At 37.2% G+C, this 26,890-nt stretch overlaps 1 protein-coding gene across 2 annotated transcripts in view; it reads left to right on the forward strand.

The window, feature by feature from the left end:
* The window catches only part of PHF2 (PHD finger protein 2), a 697,107-nt gene that overhangs the window by 649,759 nt on the left and 20,458 nt on the right, over positions 1–26,890 (forward strand). For both annotated transcript variants that reach the window (XM_053720695.1, XM_053720696.1), the window contains 2 exons: positions 6,320–6,415; positions 26,764–26,873. In XM_053720695.1, the coding sequence (XP_053576670.1) occupies positions 6,320–6,415; positions 26,764–26,873 (206 nt within the window). The remainder of the gene's footprint in view (positions 1–6,319; positions 6,416–26,763; positions 26,874–26,890) is intronic.

Raw genomic sequence — 26,890 nt, forward strand, 5'->3', positions numbered from 1 at the left:
TTCTTTGTTGAAAGCTAAACCTGAGTAGGCTCATATGCTAATTTTTAAGCCTTTTAAGGTTGCCTCTTATCTCAGTGCACTTTGACAGTTTTTGTATTGCTAGACAGCACTAGTTCATGTGTGCCATATAGATAACAGCTAAAGGATAACTGTTCACTGAACACTTACTCTGGTGAGCTAAAGAAATTGTGAGGTAAAAATATATTCTCTTTCTACATAGAGATGTTCATGTGATATTTTCATGTCAGCTTTTTACTTTCAAGTGATTTAGCATATGAGTATTATGTCCCTTTAATATTAGTGATGTAGCATATGAGTATTATGTCCCTTTAATATTAGTGATGTAGCATATGAGTATTGTGTCCCTTTAATATAAGTGATGTAGCATATGCGTATTATGTACCTTTAATATTAGTGATGTAGCATATGAGTATTATGTCCCTTTAATATTAGTGATGTAGCATATGAGTATTATGTACCTTTAATATTAGTGATGTAGCATATGAGTATTATGTACCTTTAATATTAGTGATGTAGCATATGAGTATTATGTCCCTTTAATATTAGTGATGTAGCATATGAGTATTATGTCCCTTTAATATAAGTGATGTAGCATATGCGTATTATGTACCTTTAATATTAGTGATGTAGCATATGAGTATTATGTACCTTTAATATTAGTGATGTAGCATATGAGTATTATGTACCTTTAATATTAGTGATGTAGCATATGAGTATTATGTCCCTTTAATATAAGTGATGTAGCATATGAGTATTATGTCCCTTTAATATAAGTGATGTAGCATATGCGTATTATGTACCTTTAATATTAGTGATGTAGCATATGAGTATTATGTACCTTTAATATTAGTGATGTAGCATATGAGTATTATGTACCTTTAATATTAGTGATGTAGCATATGAGTATTATGTACCTTTAATTTATTTAATGGTCATTTAAGAAGAGATTTCCCAGTTTTTGTTGCTGCCTCTGATTAGCTTTATCCACAGGTAGAGAAAAGGGACGGTCTATGTAATGCAGTTACCGACCAAATAGGAGGCATTACACTTTCCCCATCTAGTGGTCATATTATCCTTTGTCAGTTTTCTAGTTTGTTTATCTGTGATAGCAGCATTAAATCTGCTCATCTTCTGTATTGTTCTCGCTTTCTATTCATTCATTGTTTTCTGTATTTTGAAGCCCTCTTTTATATACGTCCATTTAACCTCTCATCTAATACCACTTAAGTACTGATAACACAAAGCTGTGTTTTATGTGAAGTTTGCGACCAAAGCTACAATCATTGAGTTTTATTCCTTAAGTAGTGTGCGCTACAACTATCAACCATTGTAGACCGCTAACAAACACTTACAGCTAGATTACAAGTTTTGCGTTATGAGTGAAAAAGCATTGTTATTCTTCATAACGCAGCTTTTTCCCTAACCCTGCTAGTCTTGCAGGTATAGGTGTACCGCACACCTTTTTGGTAGTCATGCAACGTCAGTACCGCACTTTTAAAAAAGTCATTTTTCAATGGGACTTCCAAAGCGCCGGTATTACGAGTTTGCCTGGAGGCCAAAAAGTAATCACCCTATACTGACAATATTCGTACCGCCATCTCAAGTCAGTAGTTATGAGTTTTACGTTACAAAGCTGTACCATAAAACTCATAACTAAAGTGTTAAAAAATACAATAAACACCCATAAACTACCTATTAACCCCTTAACCGAGGCCCTCCCGCATCGCAAACACTATAATAAATTTATTAACCCCTAATCTGCCGCTCTGGACATCACCGCCACTATTAAAATTTATTAACCCCTATTCCACCGCTCCCCGACATCGTCGCCACTGTAATAAACATATTAACCCCTAAACTGCTGCCCTCCCGCATCGCAAACACTATTTAAAGATTATTAACCCCTAATCTGCCGTCCGCCCACACCACCGCTACATAAATATATTAACCCCTAATCCTAACGTAACACTAAGGGCAAGATTTATCAAAGTGAGAATAAGAAAATTCTAACATTTGTCGTCAAAAAAAACCTCACAAATGATATCACCATATTTATGAAAGGTTATGCGCCAATAAAGTCACAACTTTTCATATGTGCGAACAAATTGACTCATAACCATTTGCAAGTCTTAAGTATATGCGAATAAGTTGTCTGGAAATGCCTATTTCTTGTATTAATCTCTATTGGCATTTTAAAATGCCCGTATATATTCACAGTTCTCATATATTTATGAAAAGTGGTGCATGCAGTATTCACTGCTTTTAATCTCACCAATTTGTAGGTTGCGAGGAGTGAAAAATAAAGAGCGATATTGTTGTTTGTCTGGAGGGAAAATATAAATATGTCTTTTTCTTGCTGTATCTAGGGTTAGAAATTGCCCACAACAAGGCGCAGATCCTGAATAATAATAAATATTTTATAAAAAAGTAAAATAATTTAAGTGCAATTAAAATAAGTGAGCTTCAAAAAACGGGCAACCTTCCTTAATGAAAGAGAGCCAAAGAAGGGGCAAAATAAAAATAACTTTAATATATAATAAATAACATTCTTTTAAACAATCACTTGATTAAAACAATAAACCATTTACCGGTGTCTAAAATTAAGATTGATAAATAAAGTGAAAATGACAATGACATAGGTAGTTATTAACTATTTTCTAACTACCTATTTAAAATAAATACATAGTTACCTGTAAAATAAAACCTAACCTGCCTTACACTAAAACCTAACTTTACAATAAAATAAAATAAATTGAATTAACAAAATACAATTATCTTAATTAAAAATAAAAAACCAAATGATCAAAAATAAAAACAAATTACTCCTAATCTAATAGCCCTATCAAAATAAAAAAGCCCCCCCAAAATAAAAAATAAACCTAGCCTACACTAAACTGCCAATAGCCCTTAAAAGGGCCTTTTGCAGGGCATTGCCCCAAAGATAGCAGCTCTTTTACCTGTAAAAAAAATACAAACAACCCCCCAACAGTAAAACCCACCACCCACACAACCAAACCCCCCCAAATAAAATTCTATCAAAATAAACCTAAGCTAACCATTGCCCTGAAAAGGGCATTTGGATGGGCATTTAGCTCTTTTATGGTGCCCAAACCCTAAGCTAAAAATAAAAAAACCTAACACTAACCCCCGACGATCCGCTTACAGTTTTCAAAGACCAGGCATCCATCCTTATCCAGGCGGCAGAAGTCTTCATCCAAGCGGGCAGAAGTCCTCATCGAAGTCGGCAGAAGTCTTCATCCAAGCGGGCAGAAGTCTTCATCCAGACGACATCTTCTATCTTCATCCATCCGGCGCGGAGCGGGTCCATCTTCAAGACATCCGGTGCGGAGCATCCTCTTTTTCCGATCGTCGCTGGAAAATGAGGTTCACTTTAAGTGACGTCATCCAAGATGGCGTCCCTTACATTCCGATTGGCTGATAGAATTCTATCAGGCAATAGGAATTAAAAGGCAAGAAATCCGATTAGCTGTTGCAGCCAATAGGATTGAGCTTTCATACTATTGGCTGATCCAATCAGCCAATAGGATTAAGCTCGCATTTTTTTGGCTAATTGGAATAGCCAATAGAATGCGAACTCAATCCTATTGGCTGATTGCAACAGCCAATAGGATTTTTTCCCCTTTAATTCCTATTGGCTGATAGAATTCTATCAGCCAAAAGGAATGTAAGGGACGCCATCTTGGATGATGTCACTTAAAGTGAACTTCATTTTCCAGCGACGAACGGAAAAAGAGGATGCTCCGCACCGGATGTCTTAAAGATGGACCCGCTCCGCGCCGGATGGATGAAGATATAAGATGCCGATTGATGCAAGCTCAATCCTATTGGGGGGTTTGGTTGTCTGGTTGGTGGGTTTTAATGTTGGGTGGTGTTTGTATTTTTTTTTACAGGTAAAAGAGCTGTTATCTTTGGGGCAATGCCCTGCAAAAGGCCCTTTTAAGGGCTATTGGCAGTTTAGTGTAGGCTAGGTTTATTTTTTTATTTTGGCTAGGGTTTTTTATTTATTTTGGGGGGCTTTTTTATTTTGATAGGGCTATTAGATTAGGAGTAATTTGTTTTTATTTTTTATAATTTCGTTTTTTATTTTGTGTAATTTAGTGTTTATTTTATCTTTGTAATTTAGATAATTGTATTTTATTAATTTAATTTATTTCATTTTATTGTAATGTTAGATTTTAGTGTAAGGCAGGTTAGGTTTTATTTTACAGGTAACTTTGTATTTATTTTAAATAGGTAGCTAGTAAATAGTTAATAACTATTTAATAACTAGTCTACCTAGTTAAAATAAATACAAACTTACCTGTGAAATAAAAATAAAACCTAAGATAACTACAATATAACTATTAGTTATTTTGTAGATAGCTTAGGTTTTATTTTATAGGTAAGTATGTATTTAGTTTTAAATAGGAATTATTTAGGTAATAATTGTAAGTTTTATTTAGATTTATTTTAATAATATTTAAGTTCGGGGGTGTTAGGGTTACGTTAGGGGTAGGGTTAGGTTTAGGGGTTAATATATTTATGTAGTGTTAGTGATGTGGGAGGCCAGAGGTTTAGGGGTTAATAACTTTAGTATAGTGGCGGCGACATTGGGTGCGGCAGTTTAGGGGCTAATAAGTGTAGGTAGGTGTCGGCGATGTTAGGGCCAGCAGATTAGGGGTTAATAAATGTATGTAGGTGGCAGTGATGTTGGGGGCGGCAAGATTAGGGGTTAATAACTGTAATGTAGGTGGCGGCGATGTTAGGGGCTAATAACTGTAATGTAGGTGGCGGCGATGTAAGGGGCGGCAGATTAGGGGCTAATAACATGTAGGTTGCGGCAATGTCGGGGGCAGCAGATAAGGGGTGTATAGACAAGTTTTTTATGTTAGGGTGTTTAAACATAACTTTTTCTTTCCCTCTAGACATCAATGGGGCTGCGTTACTGAGCTTTTGTTTCCACAATCGCAGGTGTTAGGCTTTTTTTTTTTGCTAGCTTTCCCCATTGATGTCTATGGAGAAATCAGGCATGAGCACGTCAAAGCAGGGCTTGTATTTGGGTGAGGTATGGAGCTCAACGCCACCATATCACCCGCGCAAGCCGGGTTTTTAAAACCTGTAATAGCAGCGCTATAGGGAGGTGAAATACAGCCGCTTTTGTGGCGGTCATTAATTTCCCTATAGCGCTCAAAACTCGTAATCTAGCTGTTAATTTCCTCATTTGCAAATGAACTAACTTACCTTAGAACAAACCTTACATCTGAAATAGTAGCACATTTATCTCTAACTCAACTCATTTCATAAACATCAACATTTTTATGTAAAGCACAAAGTAAAAATGTAAAATCACTTGTTCAAAAACACCAGATGTTCATAAAACTTGAACATTGTTTTAAATGGCACACCTAAATTACATATAATAAATAAATTATTGTGTAAAATGTTTTTTTTACTTCAATGCTAATACTGTGGTTTCTGATCTATATGTTCGTGAATAATTCAACTGTACAATACAGATATGGTTCCTATTTGGAATCTCATCTTTATGATAATTGATGTGGCTGAGTTGTGAGAGAAGACAGCATTGTGTTCATGCAACTTGCTAAAGTGCAGAAACATACAAAATGCACTCTGCACATAATTATCCGCATTCTCTTGCTGTGTGAATATCAGAGGACAATAAAGTTTTTTTTAACTACAGTAAAATTATACATTTTTTTTAATGCAACTGATGTGAATCTAAATATTTTGTACACTAGAGATCAATTTCCTTGCTATTTAGATTTTACTATTTTTTCTATTATAATACATCATCCATAATCATTGCATATGCATGTTACAAAGAAGTAGAATTAATGCGCTGTTTAGATAAGGCAATGTAACCTATAATTAATCCAGCAGTTCTTATATTTCAGTAATGAAAAAAGGATCATAATTTCCCAATTTTTTTTATTGTGCATTTAAATTTTTATATAAATATATAAAACACATATGCATTTGTTGTTTTCGTTGTGCAATGAATACTGAATATGGCTGTGGGCAGCAGCATTCAGGTTTTTACGACCCGGATTTCTTCTTCTGAAAGTGCAACCCACAAAAACAACAAATGCATGTGTCTATATATATATATATTATTCCACTCACCTTCATACAGAAAATGGGGACTTCACTTCTCCACTTATAGAAATACAATGTGCATAGCTGTCTAGATTTTCCGAAATGTATGCTCACAATTTGTACTGTTCAGTGTAAAACCATAAAAAAAATGATCGAATAACATTGGTCTTTGTTTATGTAGTTTATCCATCTCTTGAATCAGATGAAGATAACCCAGTTTTCAAATCTCGTTCAAAGAAGCGAAAATGTTCTGACGATGCCCCTTATAGTCCTACAGGTGAGCGTACGATTTCTGTAATACTGAGCTGATTCAACAGTAATCTAAATCAGTGAATTACAGATGTTTGTAGAAAAAATAAATGATACATTTCAGATTAAATCCTTAGCTAATTGTTGGCAGCAGTATTTTTTCAGTTTACAGATACTGCGAAACATTAAATAAAACACATTCCGAAAACTAAATCCCAACTAAAAATAAAAAAAACAAAAACTAAACTTGTGAAATTAATTTCCAAAACCCAAATGTAAAAATTATTTTTATTTATTATTATACACTTGCCTTTGATGTTAGTAAAGAGAGGATCATCATATCATCAAAGCCATCACATTTACTCATTGCTAAAACTAACTGATCATAATTGTATCTGGTAGCCAAGCTTTTTTACTGTGTTTTTTTCTAATTTTGAAATAATGTAGCTATATAATAATAGTAATAATAATTTAAGCAACTGAAAAAATGCTGCTGATATCTGATTCTGGAAAAAGCAGACTTTGATGGAGCTATATTGACAAGGAATCCAAGGTACGTTTTTATTGATATAAAGATTATTTATTGTATAGATTCCTGGGTGGTTGGATAACGTTCCTGCAATTAACATAGAGGCCTCCACCGCTAAACCAAATTATTAATGATTTTCTATATAATATACATTTTTTTTTCTTGAATGTAATGGGGGCACCTCACAATATTTAAAAAAAATAGTAACATATTTGGAACCATGTTTTATTAAATCTGTGTCCATTTTTAAGGATCTTTAACCTTGCTTGTATTGGATGACTTTGTTGCTTTGTGGGCAGTTACTCAATATATACTTTCAAAAACAGAAAGCTCCAAATCATCCATATGGTAACAAATGTATGCAACTTGTTACAGTCTTTTCCACTGTTTTCAAAAGGTAGAATAGTAGAGATTGTGTGATAGATATTGGTTTGCTATATATACAATATATACCAGAATCTTTTATTCATATTTGAAATGTATTTTGAATGTAAAATAAAAAGAAATGACAGCTATAGACAATAATCTACACTAACATGACTCCCAAATCTTCCAGGTTCTCTGAAACAGTCCCAGTTTGGGACGTGTGTCTACCAACCTTCTCATTTCTGCCCCAGGATTGCCCCATAGTTTCCAAAGATTACGATGTGGTCACCACTTTCTGTAGCTTAACTGGAGATGCAGTTTCAGAAATATCTCCTTTTAATCACATCCTATACCAGTCCCCTTCCCCTAGACGGTTCTAGAACTTAATATTTTTGTGGGGGTTATTCGGGGCTAAAAAAGGTGTTAGCACACATAATATAGGAAGCCCTTTTCAGCTCAACAGGTGTGCTAAATGTCAGTACTCCAATAGAACCGCCACTGCCCCTTCCACTTCTCCATTTCTTAGTCCTTTAAATCTGCTACTCAATTTCTAATTTGCATTATTGGGTATTCACTAACATTTCTAGTCCACTGGTAGATCCACTTTAACCATGTGATAAACTGGAGAGTTCTTTAGTGCAGTCTAACTGACCCACTAAAATACAAGTGTGTAGGTAATATTAGTACTTCAGGGCAGAAAATAATGAGAAACTGAAATAAAGTGCTATATACCATAAAGTGATCACAGTGTGTATATTTGTACTCACACACTTATTACACTCAGGGTTTGTGTGCACCCCATATAAACAGTGTTACATACCACAGTGTGTATATTTGTACTCAGACACATATTACACTCAGGGTTTGTGTGCACCCCATATAAACAGTGTTACATACCACAGTGTGTATATTTGTACTCACACACATATTACACTCAGGGTTTGTGTGTGCACCCCATATAAACAGTGTTACATACCACAGTGTGTATATTTGTACTCACACACATATTACACTCAGGGTTTGTGTGCACCCCATATAAACAGTGTTACATACCACAGTGTGTATATTTGTACTCACACACATATTACACTCAGGGTTTGTGTGCACCCCATATAAACAGTGTTACGTACCACAGTGTGTATATTTGTACTCACACACATATTACACTCAGGGTTCGTGTGCGCCCCATATAAACAGTGTTACATACCACAGTGTGTATATTTGTACTCACACACTTATTACACTCAGGGTTTGTGTGTGCACCCCATATAAACAGTGTTACATACAACAGTGTGTATATTTGTACTCACACACATATTACACTCAGGGTTTGTGTGCGCCCCATATAAACAGTGTTACATACCACAGTGTGTATATTTGTACTCACACACATATTACACTCAGGGTTTGTGTGCACCCCATATAAACAGTGTTACATACCACAGTGTGTATATTTGTACTCACACACTTATTACACTCAGGGTTTGTGTGTGCACCATATAAACAGTGTTACATACCACAGTGTGTATATTTGTACTCACACACATATTACACTCAGGGTTTGTGTGCACCCCATATAATCAGTGTTAAATACCAAAGTGTGTATATTTGTACTCACACACTTATTACACTCAGGGTTTGTGTGCGCCCCATATAATCAGTGTTACATACCACAGTGTGTATATTTGTACTCACACACATATTACACTCAGGGTTTGTGTGTGCACCCCATATAAACAGTGTTACATACCACAGTGTGTATATTTGTACTCACACACATATTACACTCAGGGTTTGTGTGCACCCCATATAAACAGTGTTACATACCACAGTGTGTATATTTGTACTCACACACTTATTACACTCAGGGTTTGTGTGTGCACCATATAAACAGTGTTACATACCACAGTGTGTATATTTGTACTCACACACATTACACTCAGGGTTTGTGTGCACCCCATATAATCAGTGTTAAATACCACAGTGTGTATATTTGTACTCACACACATATTACACTCAGGGTTTGTGTGCTCCCCATATAAACAGTGTTACATACCACAGTGTGTATATTTGTACTCACACACATATTACACTCAGGGTTTGTGTGCACGCCATATAAACAGTGTTACATACCACAGTGTGTATATTTGTACTCACACACATATTACACTCAGGGTTTGTGTGTGCACCCCATATAAACAGTGTTACATACCACAGTGTGTATATTTGTACTCACACACATATTACACTCAGGGTTTGTGTGCTCCCCATATAATCAGTGTTACATACCACAGTGTGTATATTTGTACTCACACACATATTACACTCAGGGTTTGTGTGTGCACCCCATATAAACAGTGTTACATACCACAGTGTGTATATTTGTACTCACACACATATTACACTCAGGGTTTGTGTGCTTCCCATATAAACAGTGTTACATACCACAGTGTGTATATTTGTACTCACACACATATTACACTCAGGGTTTGTGTGCGCACCATATAAACAGTGTTACGTACCACAGTGTGTATATTTGTACTCACACACATATTACACTCAGGGTTTGTGTGTGCACCCCATATAAACAGTGTTACATACCACAGTGTGTATATTTGTACTCACACACATATTACACTCAGGGTTTGTGTGCGCATCATATAAACAGTGTTACGTACCACAGTGTGTATATTTGTACTCACACACATATTACACTCAGGGTTTGTGTGCGCACCATATAAACAGTGTTACATACCACAGTGTGTATATTTGTACTCACACACATATTACACTCAGGGTTTGTATGTGCACCATATAAACAGTGTTACATACCACAGTGTGTATATTTGTACTCACACACATATTACACTCAGGGTTTGTATGTGCACCATATAAACAGTGTTACATACCACAGTGTGTATATTTGTACTCACACACATATTACACTCAGGGTTTGTGTGCGCATCATATAAACAGTGTTACATACCACAGTGTGTATATTTGTACTCACACACATATTACACTCAGGGTTTGTGTGCACCCCATATAAACAGTGTTACATACCACAGTGTGTATATTTGTACTCACACACATATTACACTCAGGGTTTGTGTGCTCCCCATATAAACAGTGTTACATACCACAGTGTGTATATTTGTACTCACACACATATTACACTCAGGGTTTGTGTGCGCATCATATAAACAGTGTTACATACCACAGTGTGTATATTTGTACTCACACACATATTACACTCAGGGTTTGTGTGTGCACCCCATATAAACAGTGTTACATACCACAGTGTGTATATTTGTACTCACACACATATTACACTCAGGGATTGTGTGTGCACCATATAAACAGTGTTACATACCACAGTGTGTATATTTGTACTCACACACATTACACTCAGGGTTTGTGTGTGCACCCCATATAAACAGTGTTACATACCACAGTGTGTATATTTGTACTCACACACATATTACACTCAGGGTTTGTGTGCGCCCCATATAATCAGTGTTACGTACCACAGTGTGTATATTTGTACTCACACACATATTACACTCAGGGTTTGTATGTGCACCATATAAACAGTGTTACATACCACAGTGTGTATATTTGTACTCACACACATATTACACTCAGGGTTTCTGTGCGCCCCATATAATCAGTGTTACATACCACAGTGTGTATATTTGTACTCACACACATATTATGCTCAGGGTTTGTTTGCGCCCCATATAAACAGTGTTACATACCACAGTGTGTATATTTGTACTCACACACATATTACACTCAGGGTTTGTGTGCGCCCCATATAAACAGTGTTACATACCACAGTGTGTATATTTGTACTCACACACATATTACACTCAGGGTTTGTGTGCGCCCCATATAAACAGTGTTACGTACCACAGTGTGTATATTTGTACTCACACACATATTACACTCAGGGTTTGTATGCTCTCCATATAAACAGTGTTATACATACCACAGTGTGTATATTTGTACTCACACACATATTACACTCAGGGTTTGTATGTGCACCATATAAACAGTGTTACGTACCACAGTGTGTATATTTGTACTCACACACATATTACACTCAGGGTTTGTGTGCGCATCATATAAACAGTGTTACATACCACAGTGTGTATATTTGTACTCACACACATATTACACTCAGGGTTTGTGTGTGCACCATATTAACAGTGTTACGTACCACAATGTGTTTATTTGTACTCACACACATATTACACTCAGGGTTTGTATGTGCACCATATAAACAGTGTTACATACCACAGTGTGTATATTTGTACTCACACACATATTACACTCAGGGTTTGTGTGTGCACCATATAAACAGTGTTACATACCACAGTGTGTATATTTGTACTCACACACATATTACACTCAGGGTTTGTGTGCGCCCCATATAAACAGTGTTACATACCACAGTGTGTATATTTGTACTCACACACATATTACACTCAGGGTTTGTGTGCGCACCATATAAACAGTGTTACGTACCACAGTGTGTATATTTGTACTCACACACATATTACACTCAGGGTTTGTGTGTGCACCCCATATAAACAGTGTTACATATCACAGTGTGTATATTTGTACTCACACACATATTACACTCAGGGTTTGTGTGTGCACCCCATATAAACAGTGTTACATACCATAGTGTGTATATTTGTACTCACACACATATTACACTCAGGGTTTGTGTGCGCCCCATATAAACAGTGTTACATACCACAGTGTGTATATTTGTACTCACACACATATTACACTCAGGGTTTGTGTGCGCCCCATATAAACAGTGTTACATACCACAGTGTGTATATTTGTACTCACACACATATTACACTCAGGGTTTGTGTGCGCCCCATATAAACAGTGTTACATACCACAGTGTGTATATTTGTACTCACACACATATTACACTTAGGGTTTGTGTGCGCCCCATATAAACAGTGTTACATACCACAGTGTGTATATTTGTACTCACACACATATTACACTCAGGGTTTGTTTGCGCATCATATAAACAGTGTTACATACCACAGTGTGTATATTTGTACTCACACACATATTACACTCAGGGTTTGTATGTGCACCATATAAACAGTGTTATACATACCACAGTGTGTATATTTGTACTCACACACATATTACACTCAGGGTTTGTGTGCACCCCATATAATCAGTGTTACGTACGACAGTGTGTATATTTGTACTCACACACATATTACACTCAGGGTTTGTGTGCGCCCCATATAAACAGTGTTATACATACCACAGTGTGTATATTTGTACTCACACACATATTACACTCAGGGTTTGTGTGCGCACCATATAAACAGTGTTACATACCATAGTGTGTATATTTGTACTCACACACATATTACACTCAGGGTTTGTATGTGCACCATATAAACAGTGTTACGTACCACAGTGTGTATATTTGTACTCACACACATATTACACTCAGGGTTTGTGTGCGCCCCATATAAACAGTGTTATGTACCACAGTGTGTATATTTGTACTCACACACATATTACACTCAGGGTTTGTATGTGCACCATATAAACAGTGTTACATACCACAGTGTGTATATTTGTACTCACACACATATTACACTCAGGGTTTGTGTGTGCACCATATAAACAGTGTTACATACCACAGTGTGTATATTTGTACTCACACACATATTACACTCAGGGTTTGTGTGCGCCCCATATAAACAGTGTTATGTACCACAGTGTGTATATTTGTACTCACACACATATTACACTCAGGGTTTGTATGTGCACCATATAAACAGTGTTACATACCACAGTGTGTATATTTGTACTCACACACATATTACACTCAGGGTTTGTGTGTGCACCATATAAACAGTGTTACATACCACAGTGTGTATATTTGTACTCACACACATATTACACTCAGGGTTTGTGTGTGCACCCCATATAAACAGTGTTACATACCACAGTGTGTATATTTGTACTCACACACATATTACACTCGGGGTTTGTGTGTGCACCCCATATAAACAGTGTTACATACCACAGTGTGTATATTTGTACTCACACACATATTACACTCAGGGTTTGTGTGCGCCCCATATAAACAGTGTTACATACCACAGTGTGTATATTTGTACTCACACACATATTACACTCAGGGTTTGTGTGCGCACCCCATATAAACAGTGTTACGTACCACAGTGTGTATATTTGTACTCACACACATATTACACTCAGGGTTTGTTTGTGCCCCATATAAACAGTGTTACATACCACAGTGTGTATATTTGTACTCACACACATATTACACTCAGGGTTTGTGTGCGCACCCCATATAAACAGTGTTACGTACCACAGTGTGTATATTTGTACTCACACACATATTACACTCAGGGTTTATGTGCGCCCCATATAAACAGTGTTACATACCACAGTGTGTATATTTGTACTCACACACATATTACACTCAGGGTTTGTATGTGCACCCCATATAAACAGTGTTACATACCACAGTGTGTATATTTGTACTCACACACATATTACACTCAGGGTTTGTGTGTGCACCATATAAACAGTGTTACATACCACAGTGTGTATATTTGTACTCACACACATATTACACTCAGGGTTTGTGTGCGCCCCATATAATCAGTGTTACATACCACCGTGTGTATATTTGTACTCACACACATATTACACTCAGGGTTTGTGTGCTCCCCATATAATCAGTGTTACATACCACAGTGTGTATATTTGTACTCACACACATATTACACTCAGGGTTTGTGTGCGCATCATATAAACAGTGTTACATACCACAGTGTGTATATTTGTACTCACACACATATTACACTCAGGGTTTGTATGTGCACCATATAAACAGTGTTACATACCACAGTGTGTATATTTGTACTCACACACATATTACACTCAGGGTTTGTGTGTGCACCCCATATAAACAGTGTTACATACCACAGTGTGTATATTTGTACTCACACACTTATTACACTCAGGGTTTGTGTGTGCGCCCCATATAAACAGTGTTACATACCACAGTGTGTATATTTGTACTCACACACTTATTACACTCAGGGTTTGTGTGTGCGCCCCATATAAACAGTGTTACATACCACAGTGTGTATATTTGTACTCACACACTTATTACACTCAGGGTTTGTGTGTGCACCCCATATAAACAGTGTTACATACCACAGTGTGTATATTTGTACTCACACACATATTACACTCAGGGTTTGTGTGCACCCCATATAAACAGTGTTACATACCACAGTGTGTATATTTGTACTCACACACATATTACACTCAGGGTTTGTGTGCGCCCCATATAAACAGTGTTGCATACCACAGTGTGTATATTTGTACTCCCACACATATTACACTCAGGGTTTGTTTGTGCACCCCATATAAACAGTGTTACATACCACAGTGTGTATATTTGTACTCACACACATATTACACTCAGGGTTTGTGTGTGCACCCCATATAAACAGTGTTACATACCACAGTGTGTATATTTGTACTCACACACATATTACACTCAGGGTTTGTGTGCGCCCCATATAATCAGTGTTACATACCACAGTGTGTATATTTGTACTCACACACATATTACACTCAGGGTTTGTGTGTGCACCCCATATAAACAGTGTTACATACCACAGTGTGTATATTTGTACTCACACACATATTACACTCAGGGTTTGTGTGCGCCCCATATAAACAGTGTTACATACCACAGTGTGTATATTTGTACTCACACACATATTACACTCAGGGTTTGTTTGCGCCCCATATAAACAGTGTTACATACCACAGTGTGTATATTTGTACTCACACACATATTACACTCAGGGTTTGTGTGCGCATCATATAAACAGTGTTCCATACCACAGTGTGTATATTTGTACTCACACACATATTACACTCAGGGTTTGTGTGCGCCCCATATAAACAGTGTTACATACCACAGTGTGTATATTTGTACTCACACACTTATTACACTCAGGGTTTGTGTGCGCACCATATAAACAGTGTTACATACCACAGTGTGTATATTTGTACTCACACACTTATTACACTCAGGGTTTGTGTGTGCGCCCCATATAAACAGTGTTACATACCACAGTGTGTATATTTGTACTCACACACATATTACACTCAGGGTTTGTGTGCGCCCCATATAAACGGTGTTACATACCACAGTGTGTATATTTGTACTCACACACATATTACACTCAGGGTTTGTGTGTGCACCCCATATAAACAGTGTTACATACCACAGTGTGTATATTTGTACTCACACACATATTACACTCAGGGTTTGTGTGCTCCCCATATAATCAGTGTTACATACCACAGTGTGTATATTTGTACTCACACACATATTACACTCAGGGTTTGTGTGTGCACCCCATATAAACAGTGTTACATACCACAGTGTGTATATTTGTACTCACACACATATTACACTCAGGGTTTGTGTGCTTCCCATATAAACAGTGTTACATACCACAGTGTGTATATTTGTACTCACACACATATTACACTCAGGGTTTGTGTGCGCACCATATAAACAGTGTTACGTACCACAGTGTGTATATTTGTACTCACACACATATTACACTCAGGGTTTGTGTGTGCACCCCATATAAACAGTGTTACATACCACAGTGTGTATATTTGTACTCACACACATATTACACTCAGGGTTTGTGTGCGCATCATATAAACAGTGTTACGTACCACAGTGTGTATATTTGTACTCACACACATATTACACTCAGGGTTTGTGTGCGCACCATATAAACAGTGTTACGTACCACAGTGTGTATATTTGTACTCACACACATATTACACTCAGGGTTTGTGTGCGCACCATATAAACAGTGTTACGTACCACAGTGTGTATATTTGTACTCACACACATATTACACTCAGGGTTTGTGTGTGCACCCCATATAAACAGTGTTATGTACCACAGTGTGTATATTTGTACTCACACACATTTGACACTCAGGGTTTGTGTGCTCTCCATGGAAGCTCTGTTACATTGCATAGTACAATGCTCAGAGCTGCCAATTCCAACATCAGGACTATCATCTTTATACTAAATAATTGTGTTTGTATCTTTATTGTAACATAGTTATATTTAACTACATGACTTGAGGTTAGGTGTTTGCAAAACAGCATAAATTCATTTGATATATTATGTATTATAATGATTTCATTTATTCTGATCTCATAATCAATACAATAATTGCACTCCTTACTTTGTCATAGTGATTGAAGCTTACATGTCATACAGCAGTTTAGTGCATCCTCTCTCAAGCATGCATTGCTTTAAATGATCTGCTTTTGTGCATTTAGTTACATAAGTATTACACTCAGGGTTTGTGTGTGCACCCCATATAAACAGTGTTACATACCACAGTGTGTATATTTGTACTCACACACATATTACACTCAGGGTTTGTGTGTGCACCCCATATAAACAGTGTTACATACCACAGTGTGTATATTTGTACTCACACACATATTACACTCAGGGTTTGTGTGCGCCCCATATAATCAGTGTTACATACCACAGTGTGTATATTTGTACTCACACACATATTACACTCAGGGTTTGTGTGTGCACCCCATATAAACAGTGTTACATACCACAGTGTGTATATTTGTACTCACACACATATTACACTCAGGGTTTGTGTGCGCCCCATATAAACAGTGTTACATACCACAGTGTGTATATTTGTACTCACACGCATATTACACTCAGGGTTTGTTTGCGCCCCATATAAACAGTGTTCCATACCACAGTGTGTATATTTGTACTCACACACATATTACACTCAGGGTTTGTGTGCGCCCCATATAAACAGTGTTACATACCACAGTGTGTATATTTGTACTCACACACTTATTACACTCAGGGTTTGTGTGCGCACCATATAAACAGTGTTACATACCACAGTGTGTATATTTGTACTCACACACTTATTACACTCAGGGTTTGTGTGCGCACCATATAAACAGTGTTACATACCACAGTGTGTATATTTGTACTCACACACATATTACACTCAGGGTTTGTGTGCGCCCCATATAATCAGTGTTACATACCACAGTGTGTATATTTGTACTCACACACATATTACACTCAGGGTTTGTGTGCGCCCCATATAATCAGTGTTACATACCACAGTGTGTATATTTGTACTCACACACATATTACACTCAGGGTTTGTGTGTGCACCCCATATAAACAGTGTTACATACCACAGTGTGTATATTTGTACTCACACACATATTACACTCAGGGTTTGTATGCTCTCCATATAAACAGTGTTATACATACCACAGTGTGTATATTTGTACTCACACACATATTACACTCAGGGTTTGTGTGTGCACCATATAAACAGTGTTACATACCACAGTGTGTATATTTGTACTCACACACATATTACACTCAGGGTTTGTGTGTGCACCCCATATAAACAGTGTTACGTACCACAGTGTGTATATTTGTACTCACACACATATTACACTCAGGGTTTGTATGTGCACCCCATATAAACAGTGTTACATACCACAGTGTGTATATTTGTACTCACACACATATTACACTCAGGGTTTGTGTGTGCACCCCATATAAACAGTGTTACGTACCACAGTGTGTATATTTGTACTCACACACATATTACACTCAGGGTTTGTGTGTGCACCCCATATAAACAGTGTTACGTACCACAGTGTGTATATTTGTACTCACACACATATTACACTCAGGGTTTGTGTGTGCACCATATAAACAGTGTTACATACCACAGTGTGTATATTTGTACTCACACACATATTACACTCAGGGTTTGTATGTGCACCCCATATAAACAGTGTTACATACCACAGTGTGTATATTTGTACTCACACACATATTACACTCAAGGTTTGTATGTGCACCCCATATAAACAGTGTTACATACCACAGTGTGTATATTTGTACTCACACACATATTACACTCAGGGTTTGTGTGTGCACCCCATATAAACAGTGTTACATACCACAGTGTGTATAATTGTACTCACACACATATTACACTCAGGGTTTGTATGCTCTCCATATAAACAGTGTTATACATACCACAGTGTGTATATTTGTACTCACACACATATTACACTCAGGGTTTGTGTGCGCCCCATATAAACAGTGTTACATACCACAGTGTGCATATTTGTACTCACACACTTATTACACTCAGGGTTTGTGTGCGCACCATATAAACAGTGTTACATACCACAGTGTGTATATTTGTACTCACACACTTATTACACTCAGGGTTTGTGTGTGCGCCCCATATAAACAGTGTTACATACCACAGTGTGTATATTTGTACTCACACACATATTACACTCAGGGTTTGTGTGTGCACCATATAAACAGTGTTACATACCACAGTGTGTATATTTGTACTCACACACATATTACACTCAGGGTTTGTGTGTGCACCCCATATAAACAGTGTTACATACCACAGTGTGTATATTTGTACTCACACACATATTACACTCAGGGTTTGTGTGTGCTTCCCATATAAACAGTGTTACATACCACAGTGTGTATATTTGTACTCACACACATATTACACTCAGGGTTTGTATGTGCACCCCATATAAACAGTGTTACATACCACAGTGTGTATATTTGTACTCACACACATATTACACTCAGGGTTTGTGTGTGCACCCCATATAAACAGTGTTACATACCACAGTGTGTATATTTGTACTCACACACATATTACACTCAGGGTTTGTGTGTGCACCATATAAACAGTGTTACATACCACAGTGTGTATATTTGTACTCACACACATATTACACTCAGGGTTTGTGTGTGCACCATATAAACAGTGTTACATACCACAGTGTGTATATTTGTACTCACACACATATTACACTCAGGGTTTGTGTGCGCCCCATATAATCAGTGTTACATACCACAGTGTGTATATTTGTACTCACACACATATTACACTCAGGGTTTGTGTGCTCCCCATATAAACAGTGTTACATACCACAGTGTGTATATTTGTACTCACACACATATTACACTCAGGGTTTGTGTGCGCACCATATAAACAGTGTTATACATACCACAGTGTGTATATTTGTACTCACACACATATTACACTCAGGGTTTGTGTGCGCCCCATATAATCAGTGTTACATACCACAGTGTGTATATTTGTACTCACACACATATTACACTCAGGGTTTGTGTGCGCACCATATAATCAGTGTTACATACCACAGTGTGTATATTTGTACTCACACACATATTACACTCAGGGTTTGTGTGCGCCCCATATAACAGTGTTACATACCACAGTGTGTATATTTGTACTCACACACATATTACACTCAGGGTTTGTGTGCGCACCATATAATCAGTGTTACATACCAACAGTGTGTATATTTGTACTCACACACATATTACACTCAGGGTTTGTGTGTGCACCCCATATAAACATGTGTTACATACCACCGTGTGTATATTTGTACTCACACACATATTACACTCAGGGTTTGTGTGCGCATCCATATAAACAGTGTTACGTACCACAGTGTGTATAGTTGTACTCACACACATATTACACTCAGGGTTAACAGTGTTATGTACCACAGTGTGTATATTTGTACTCACACAACATTTGACACTCAGGGTTTGTGTGCTCTCCATGGACACACTTATTACCACACTTCAGGGTTTGTGTGCGCACCATATAAACAGTGTTACATACCACAGTGTGTATATTTGTACTCACACACTTATTACACTCAGGGTTTGTGTGTGCGCCCCATATAAACAGTGTTACATACCACAGTGTGTATATTTGTACTCACACACATATTACACTCAGGGTTTGTGTGTGCACCATATAAACAGTGTTACATACCACAGTGTGTATATTTGTACTCACACACATATTACACTCAGGGTTTGTGTGTGCACCCCATATAAACAGTGTTACATACCACAGTGTGTATATTTGTACTCACACACATATTACACTCAGGGTTTGTGTGTGCTTCCCATATAAACAGTGTTACATACCACAGTGTGTATATTTGTACTCACACACATATTACACTCAGGGTTTGTGTGTGCACCCCATATAAACAGTGTTACATACCACAGTGTGTATATTTGTACTCACACACATATTACACTCAGGGTTTGTGTGTGCACCCCATATAAACAGTGTTACATACCACAGTGTGTATATTTGTACTCACACACATATTACACTCAGGGTTTGTGTGTGCACCATATAAACAGTGTTACATACCACAGTGTGTATATTTGTACTCACACACATATTACACTCAGGGTTTGTGTGTGCACCATATAAACAGTGTTACATACCACAGTGTGTATATTTGTACTCACACACATATTACACTCAGGGTTTGTGTGCGCCCCATATAATCAGTGTTACATACCACAGTGTGTATATTTGTACTCACACACATATTACACTCAGGGTTTGTGTGCTCCCCATATAAACAGTGTTACATACCACAGTGTGTATATTTGTACTCACACACATATTACACTCAGGGTTTGTGTGCGCACCATATAAACAGTGTTATACATACCACAGTGTGTATATTTGTACTCACACACATATTACACTCAGGGTTTGTGTGCGCCCCATATAATCAGTGTTACATACCACAGTGTGTATATTTGTACTCACACACATATTACACTCAGGGTTTGTGTGCGCACCATATAATCAGTGTTACATACCACAGTGTGTATATTTGTACTCACACACATATTACACTCAGGGTTTGTGTGCGCCCCATATAAACAGTGTTACATACCACAGTGTGTATATTTGTACTCACACACATATTACACTCAGGGTTTGTGTGCGCACCATATAATCAGTGTTACATACCACAGTGTGTATATTTGTACTCACACACATATTACACTCAGGGTTTGTGTGTGCACCCCATATAAACAGTGTTACATACCACCGTGTGTATATTTGTACTCACACACATATTACACTCAGGGTTTGTGTGCGCATCATATAAACAGTGTTACGTACCACAGTGTGTATATTTGTACTCACACACATATTACACTCAGGGTTTGTGTGCGCACCATATAAACAGTGTAACGTACCACAGTGTGTATATTTGTACTCACGCACATATTACACTCAGGGTTTGTGTGTGCACCCCATATAAACAGTGTTATGTACCACAGTGTGTATATTTGTACTCACACACATTTGACACTCAGGGTTTGTGTGCTCTCCATGGAAGCTCTGTTACATTGCATAGTACAATGCTCAGAGCTGCCAATTCCAACATCAGGACTATCATCTTTATACTAAATAAGTTTTTTTGTATCTTTATTGTAACATAGTTATATTTAACTACATGACTTGAGGTTAGGTGTTTGCAAAACAGCATAAATTCATTTGATATATTATGTATTATAATGATTTCATTTATTCTGATCTCATAATCAATACAATAATTGCACTCCTTACTTTGTCATAGTGATTGAAGCTTACATGTCATACAGCAGTTTAGTGCATCCTCTCTCAAGCATGCATTGCTTTAAATGATCTGCTTTTGTGCATTTAGTTACATAAGTATTTCTTTCTATCATTGGTAACAAAGTGACATCTTCCATCTGTGTTAGCAGAAATATTTTGTATATAGGTAAGAGTTAAGGGTACAGGAAAACCCTCTATTTACTTTCATGATTCGGATAGAGCATACACTTTTAAATTACTTTCCGATTTACTTCCATTATCAAATTTGCTTCATTCTCTTGTTATCCTTTGCTGAAGAAAAAACATTGCACTACTGGCAGCTAGCTGAACACTTCTAGTCAACCTATCACAAAAGACAAATATATGCAGTCAACAATCAGCAGCTCGCTCCCACTTGTGTAGGATATGTGAATATTATTTTTCAACAAGGGATACCAAGAGAATGAAGCACATTTGAAAATAAAAGTGTCTTAAAATAACATGCTCTATCTGAATCAGACCAATTTAATTTTGATCTTCCTATCCTTTTAAGTAAGATTGCAGTAAAATGCTTTTTGGGCAGAAGAACAATCGGCCAGATTACGAGTTTTGCGTTAGGAGCTATGCGGTGCTAACAAGCAGTTTTTTTCTCAACGCTCACTTACCAACAGCGCTTGTATTACAGGTTTTTACAAAGTGAGCGTGAGCGTAGAGCAAAATTGTGCTCCATACCGCACTCCAATACCAGCGCTGCTTAAGTCAGCGGTGAGATGGTCGTACGCTCTTGTGCACAATTTCCCCATAGACATCAATGGGGAGAGCCGGCTGAGAAAAAGTCTTAACACCTGCAAAAAAGCAATGTAAAACTCATTAACGCAGCCCCATTGATACCTATGGGGAAACACATTTTATGTTTACACCTAACACCCTAACATGAACCCCGAGTCTAAACACCCCTAATCTTACACTTATTATCCCTAATCTGCCGCCCCGACATCGCAGACACCTACATTATTCTTATTAACCCCTAATTTGCCGCTCCGGACACCGCCGCCACCTACGTTATACTTATTAACCCCTAATCTGCTGCCCCCAACATCGCCGCCACCTACATTATATTTATTAACCCCTAATCTACCGCCCCCAATGTCGCCACAACCTACCTACACATATTAACCCTCTAATCTGCCGCCCCAACGTCACCACCACTATATTAAATGTATTAACCCCTAAACCTAAGTCTAACCCTAACACCCCCTAACTTAAATATAATTAAAATAAATCTAAATAAAATTTCTATCATTAACTAAACTATTCCTATTTAAAACTAAATACTTACCTATAAAATAAACCCTAAGCTAGCTACAATATAACTAATAGTTACATTGTAGCTAGCTTAGGGTTTATTTTTATTTTACAGGCAAGTTTGTATTTATTTTAACTAGGTAGAATAGTTATTAAATTGTTATTAATAACTACCTAGCTATAATAAAGGCAAAAGTACCTGTAAAATAAAACCTAACATAAGTTACAATTACACCTAACACTACCACTATAATTACATTAATTCCCTAAATTAAATAAAATGATCTAAAGTACAAAAAACAAACAAACACTAAATTACAGAAAATAATAAAAAAAATTACAAGATTTTTAAACTAATTACACCTAATCTAATCCCACACCCAAATTAAAAAAGCCCTACCCTACACTAAATTACAAATAGCTCTTAAAAGGGCCTTTTGCAGGGCATTGCCCCGAAGTAATCAGCTCTTTTACCTGTAAAAAAAATTACAAATCCCTCCCCCACAACATTGAAACCCACCACCCACACAAAATAAACCCTAAGATAGCTACAATATAACTAATAGTTACATTGTAGCTATCTTAGGACTTATTTTTATTTTACAGGCAAGTTTGTATTTATTTTAACTAGGTTAAATTAAATTCGCTAAATCACACAACCCCCCCCCCACACTAAATTACAGAAAATAAAAACAAATTACAGATCTTTAAACTAATTACTCCTAATCTAATAGCCCTATCAAAATACCCCCCCTCCCCCAAATAAAATAAAAACCCTAGCCTAAACTAAACTATCAATAGCCCTTAAACGGGCCTTTTGTGGGGCATTGCCTCAGAGTAATCAGCTCTTTTACCTGTAAAAAAAAAATACAAACAACCCACCCAACAGTAAAACCCACACAACCAACCCCCCAAATAAAATACTAACTAAAAAAGTCTAAGCTCCCCATTGCCCTGAAAAGGGCATTTGGATGGGCATTGCCCTTAAAAGGGCATTTAGCTCTTTTGCAGGCCCAAAGCCCTAACCTAAAAAATAAACCCACCCAATACACCCTTAAAAAAATCCTAACACTAACCCCCGAAGATTCACTTACCAGAAGAAGTCTTCATCCAAATGGCAAGATGTCCTCAACGAAGCCGTCAGAAATAGTCCTCCAGATGGGCAGAAGTGGTCCTCCAGACGGGCAGAAGTCTTCATCCAGATGGCATCTTCTATCTTCATCCTTCCGGAGCAGGTCCATCTTCAAGACATCAGACGCGGAGCATCCTCTTCAAAAGACGGCTTCTTCGTAATGATTGGAACAGCCACTAGAATGCCAGCTCAATCCTATTGGCTGATTGCATCAGCCAATAGGATTTTTTCTACCTTAATTCCGATTGGCTGATAGAATTCTATCAGCCAATCGGAATCTAAGGGAAGCCATCTTGGATGACGTCAGTTAAAGAGATATTCATTACGACGAAGCAGTTGTTTAAAGAGGATACTCCACGTCGGATCTCTTGTAGATGGACCCGCTACGCGCCGGAAGGATGAAGATAGAAGATGCCATCTGGATGAAGACTTCTGCCCGTCTGGAGGACCACTTCTGCCGGCTTCGTTGAGGACATCTTGCTGCTTGGATGAAGATTTCTCCCAGTAAGTGAATCTTCGGGGGTTAGTGTTAGGATTTTTTAAGGGTGTATTGGGTGGGTTTACTTTTTAGGTTAGGACTTTGGGCCTGCAAAAGAGCTAAATGCCCTTTTAAGGGCAATGCCCATCCAAATGCCCTTTTCAGGGCAATGGGGAGCTTAGCTTTTTTTAGTTAGGATTTTATTTGGGGAGTTGGTTATGTGGGTGGTGGGTTTTACTGTTAGGGGGTTGTTTGTACTCTTTGGTTACTTTGGGGCAAGGCCCTTTTAAGGGCTATTGATAGTTTTAGTTCAGGCTAGGGCTTTATTTTATTTTGGGGGGGCTTTTTTATTTTGATAGGGCTATTAGATTAGATGTAATTAGTTTAAAGATCTGTAATTTGTTTTTTATTTTCTGTAATTTAGTGTTTTTTTTGTGATTTAGCTAATTTAATGTATTTAATTGTATTTAATTTAGTTAATTTATTTAATTGTAGTGTAGTGTTAGGTGTTAGTGTAACTTAGGTTAGGTTTTATTTTACAGGTCAATGTGTATTTATTTTAGCTAGGTAGTTATTAAATAGTTAATAACTATTTAATAACTATTCTACCTAGTTAAAATAAATACAAACTTGCCTGTAAAATAAAAATAAACCCTAACCTAGCTACAATGTAATTATTAGTTATATTGTAGCTAGCTTAGGGTTTATTTTACAGGTAAGTATTTAGTTTTAAATAGGAATCATTTAGTTAATGATAGTAATATTTATTTCGATTTATTTAAATTATATTTAAGTTAGGGGGTGTTAGGGTTAGACTTAGATTTAGGGGTTAATACATTTAATATAGTGGCAGCGATGTTGGGGACGGCAGATTAGGGGTTAATAAGTATAATGTAGGTGGCGGCGATGTTAGGGGCGGCAGATTAGGTGTTAATAATATTTAACTAGTGTTTGCGAGGTGGGAGTGCAGCGGTTTAGGGGTTAATATGTGTATTATAGTGGCGGCGATGTCCGGAGCGGCAGATTAGGGGTTAAAAAATGTATTATAGTGTTTGCGATGTGGGAGGGCCTCGGTTTAGGGTTTAATAGGCAGTTTATGGGTGTTAGTGTACTTTTTAGCACTTTAGTTAAGAGTTTTATGTTACAGCGTTGTAGTGTAAAACTCATAACTACTGACTTTAGAATGCGTTACGGATCTTGGAGGTAGAGGGTGTACCACTCACTTTTTGGCCTCCCAGGACAGACTCATAATACCGGGGCTATGGAATTCCCATCGAAAAAAGGGTTTACAAAGTTTACGTAAGTCGTTTTTTGGTAAGGCCAAATAAGTGTGCCATGCCCCTAAACCTGCAAGACTCGTAATAGCAGCGGTAGTGAAAAAGCAGCGTTAGGACCTGTTAACACTGCTTTTTCAGCTTAACACAAAACTCGTAATCTAGCCGAATGTTTCTAGAACAGAATTATTTTGCTCATTAATGTGCAAATGAGATTAGAACTTGATATTGAGTTAGGGTCAGCATGAAAAGCACTGTGTAAATAAAGGTTTATTTGAGATTAGTCCTCACATTGTACGACAACCCAGAGACTGTAGTAACTATAAAACAAATGTGCTTGGAGGAACTCTTTGTAATGTGATTCAGAGCTCACTGGACAGTCGCTTTGAAATGATTCTGATCTTGTAGTGAACTCAAGTCTAATTGTAATTTTCAAAGAAGGTTAAAATAGTATTTTGCTTCTAACTAATGAATGTCAGTTTACATTGGTATCCTCAGATCTCATTGGAATCCATCAAAATGTGGGCTAATTCTGTTGGATAAATGCAGAGGTATTAAATCACTCCAATCAAACAATAAACAGATCATCTGAACTAATTATAAGTTGAAATAAATGTATAAAGTAATATTGTTGAATATTGAGTTTATTAAATGTTTATATTTAGCGAGAGTCGGTCCTTCAATACCCAGACAAGACAGACCAGTCCGAGAAGGTACAAGAGTTGCCTCGATTGAAACTGGACTAGCGGCAGCAGCTGCCAAATTATCACAACAGGTGAGACACACCAAAGG

This window comes from Bombina bombina, chromosome 7 (assembly GCF_027579735.1).
Source record: "Bombina bombina isolate aBomBom1 chromosome 7, aBomBom1.pri, whole genome shotgun sequence".
NCBI classification, from domain to species: Eukaryota; Metazoa; Chordata; class Amphibia; order Anura; family Bombinatoridae; genus Bombina; species Bombina bombina.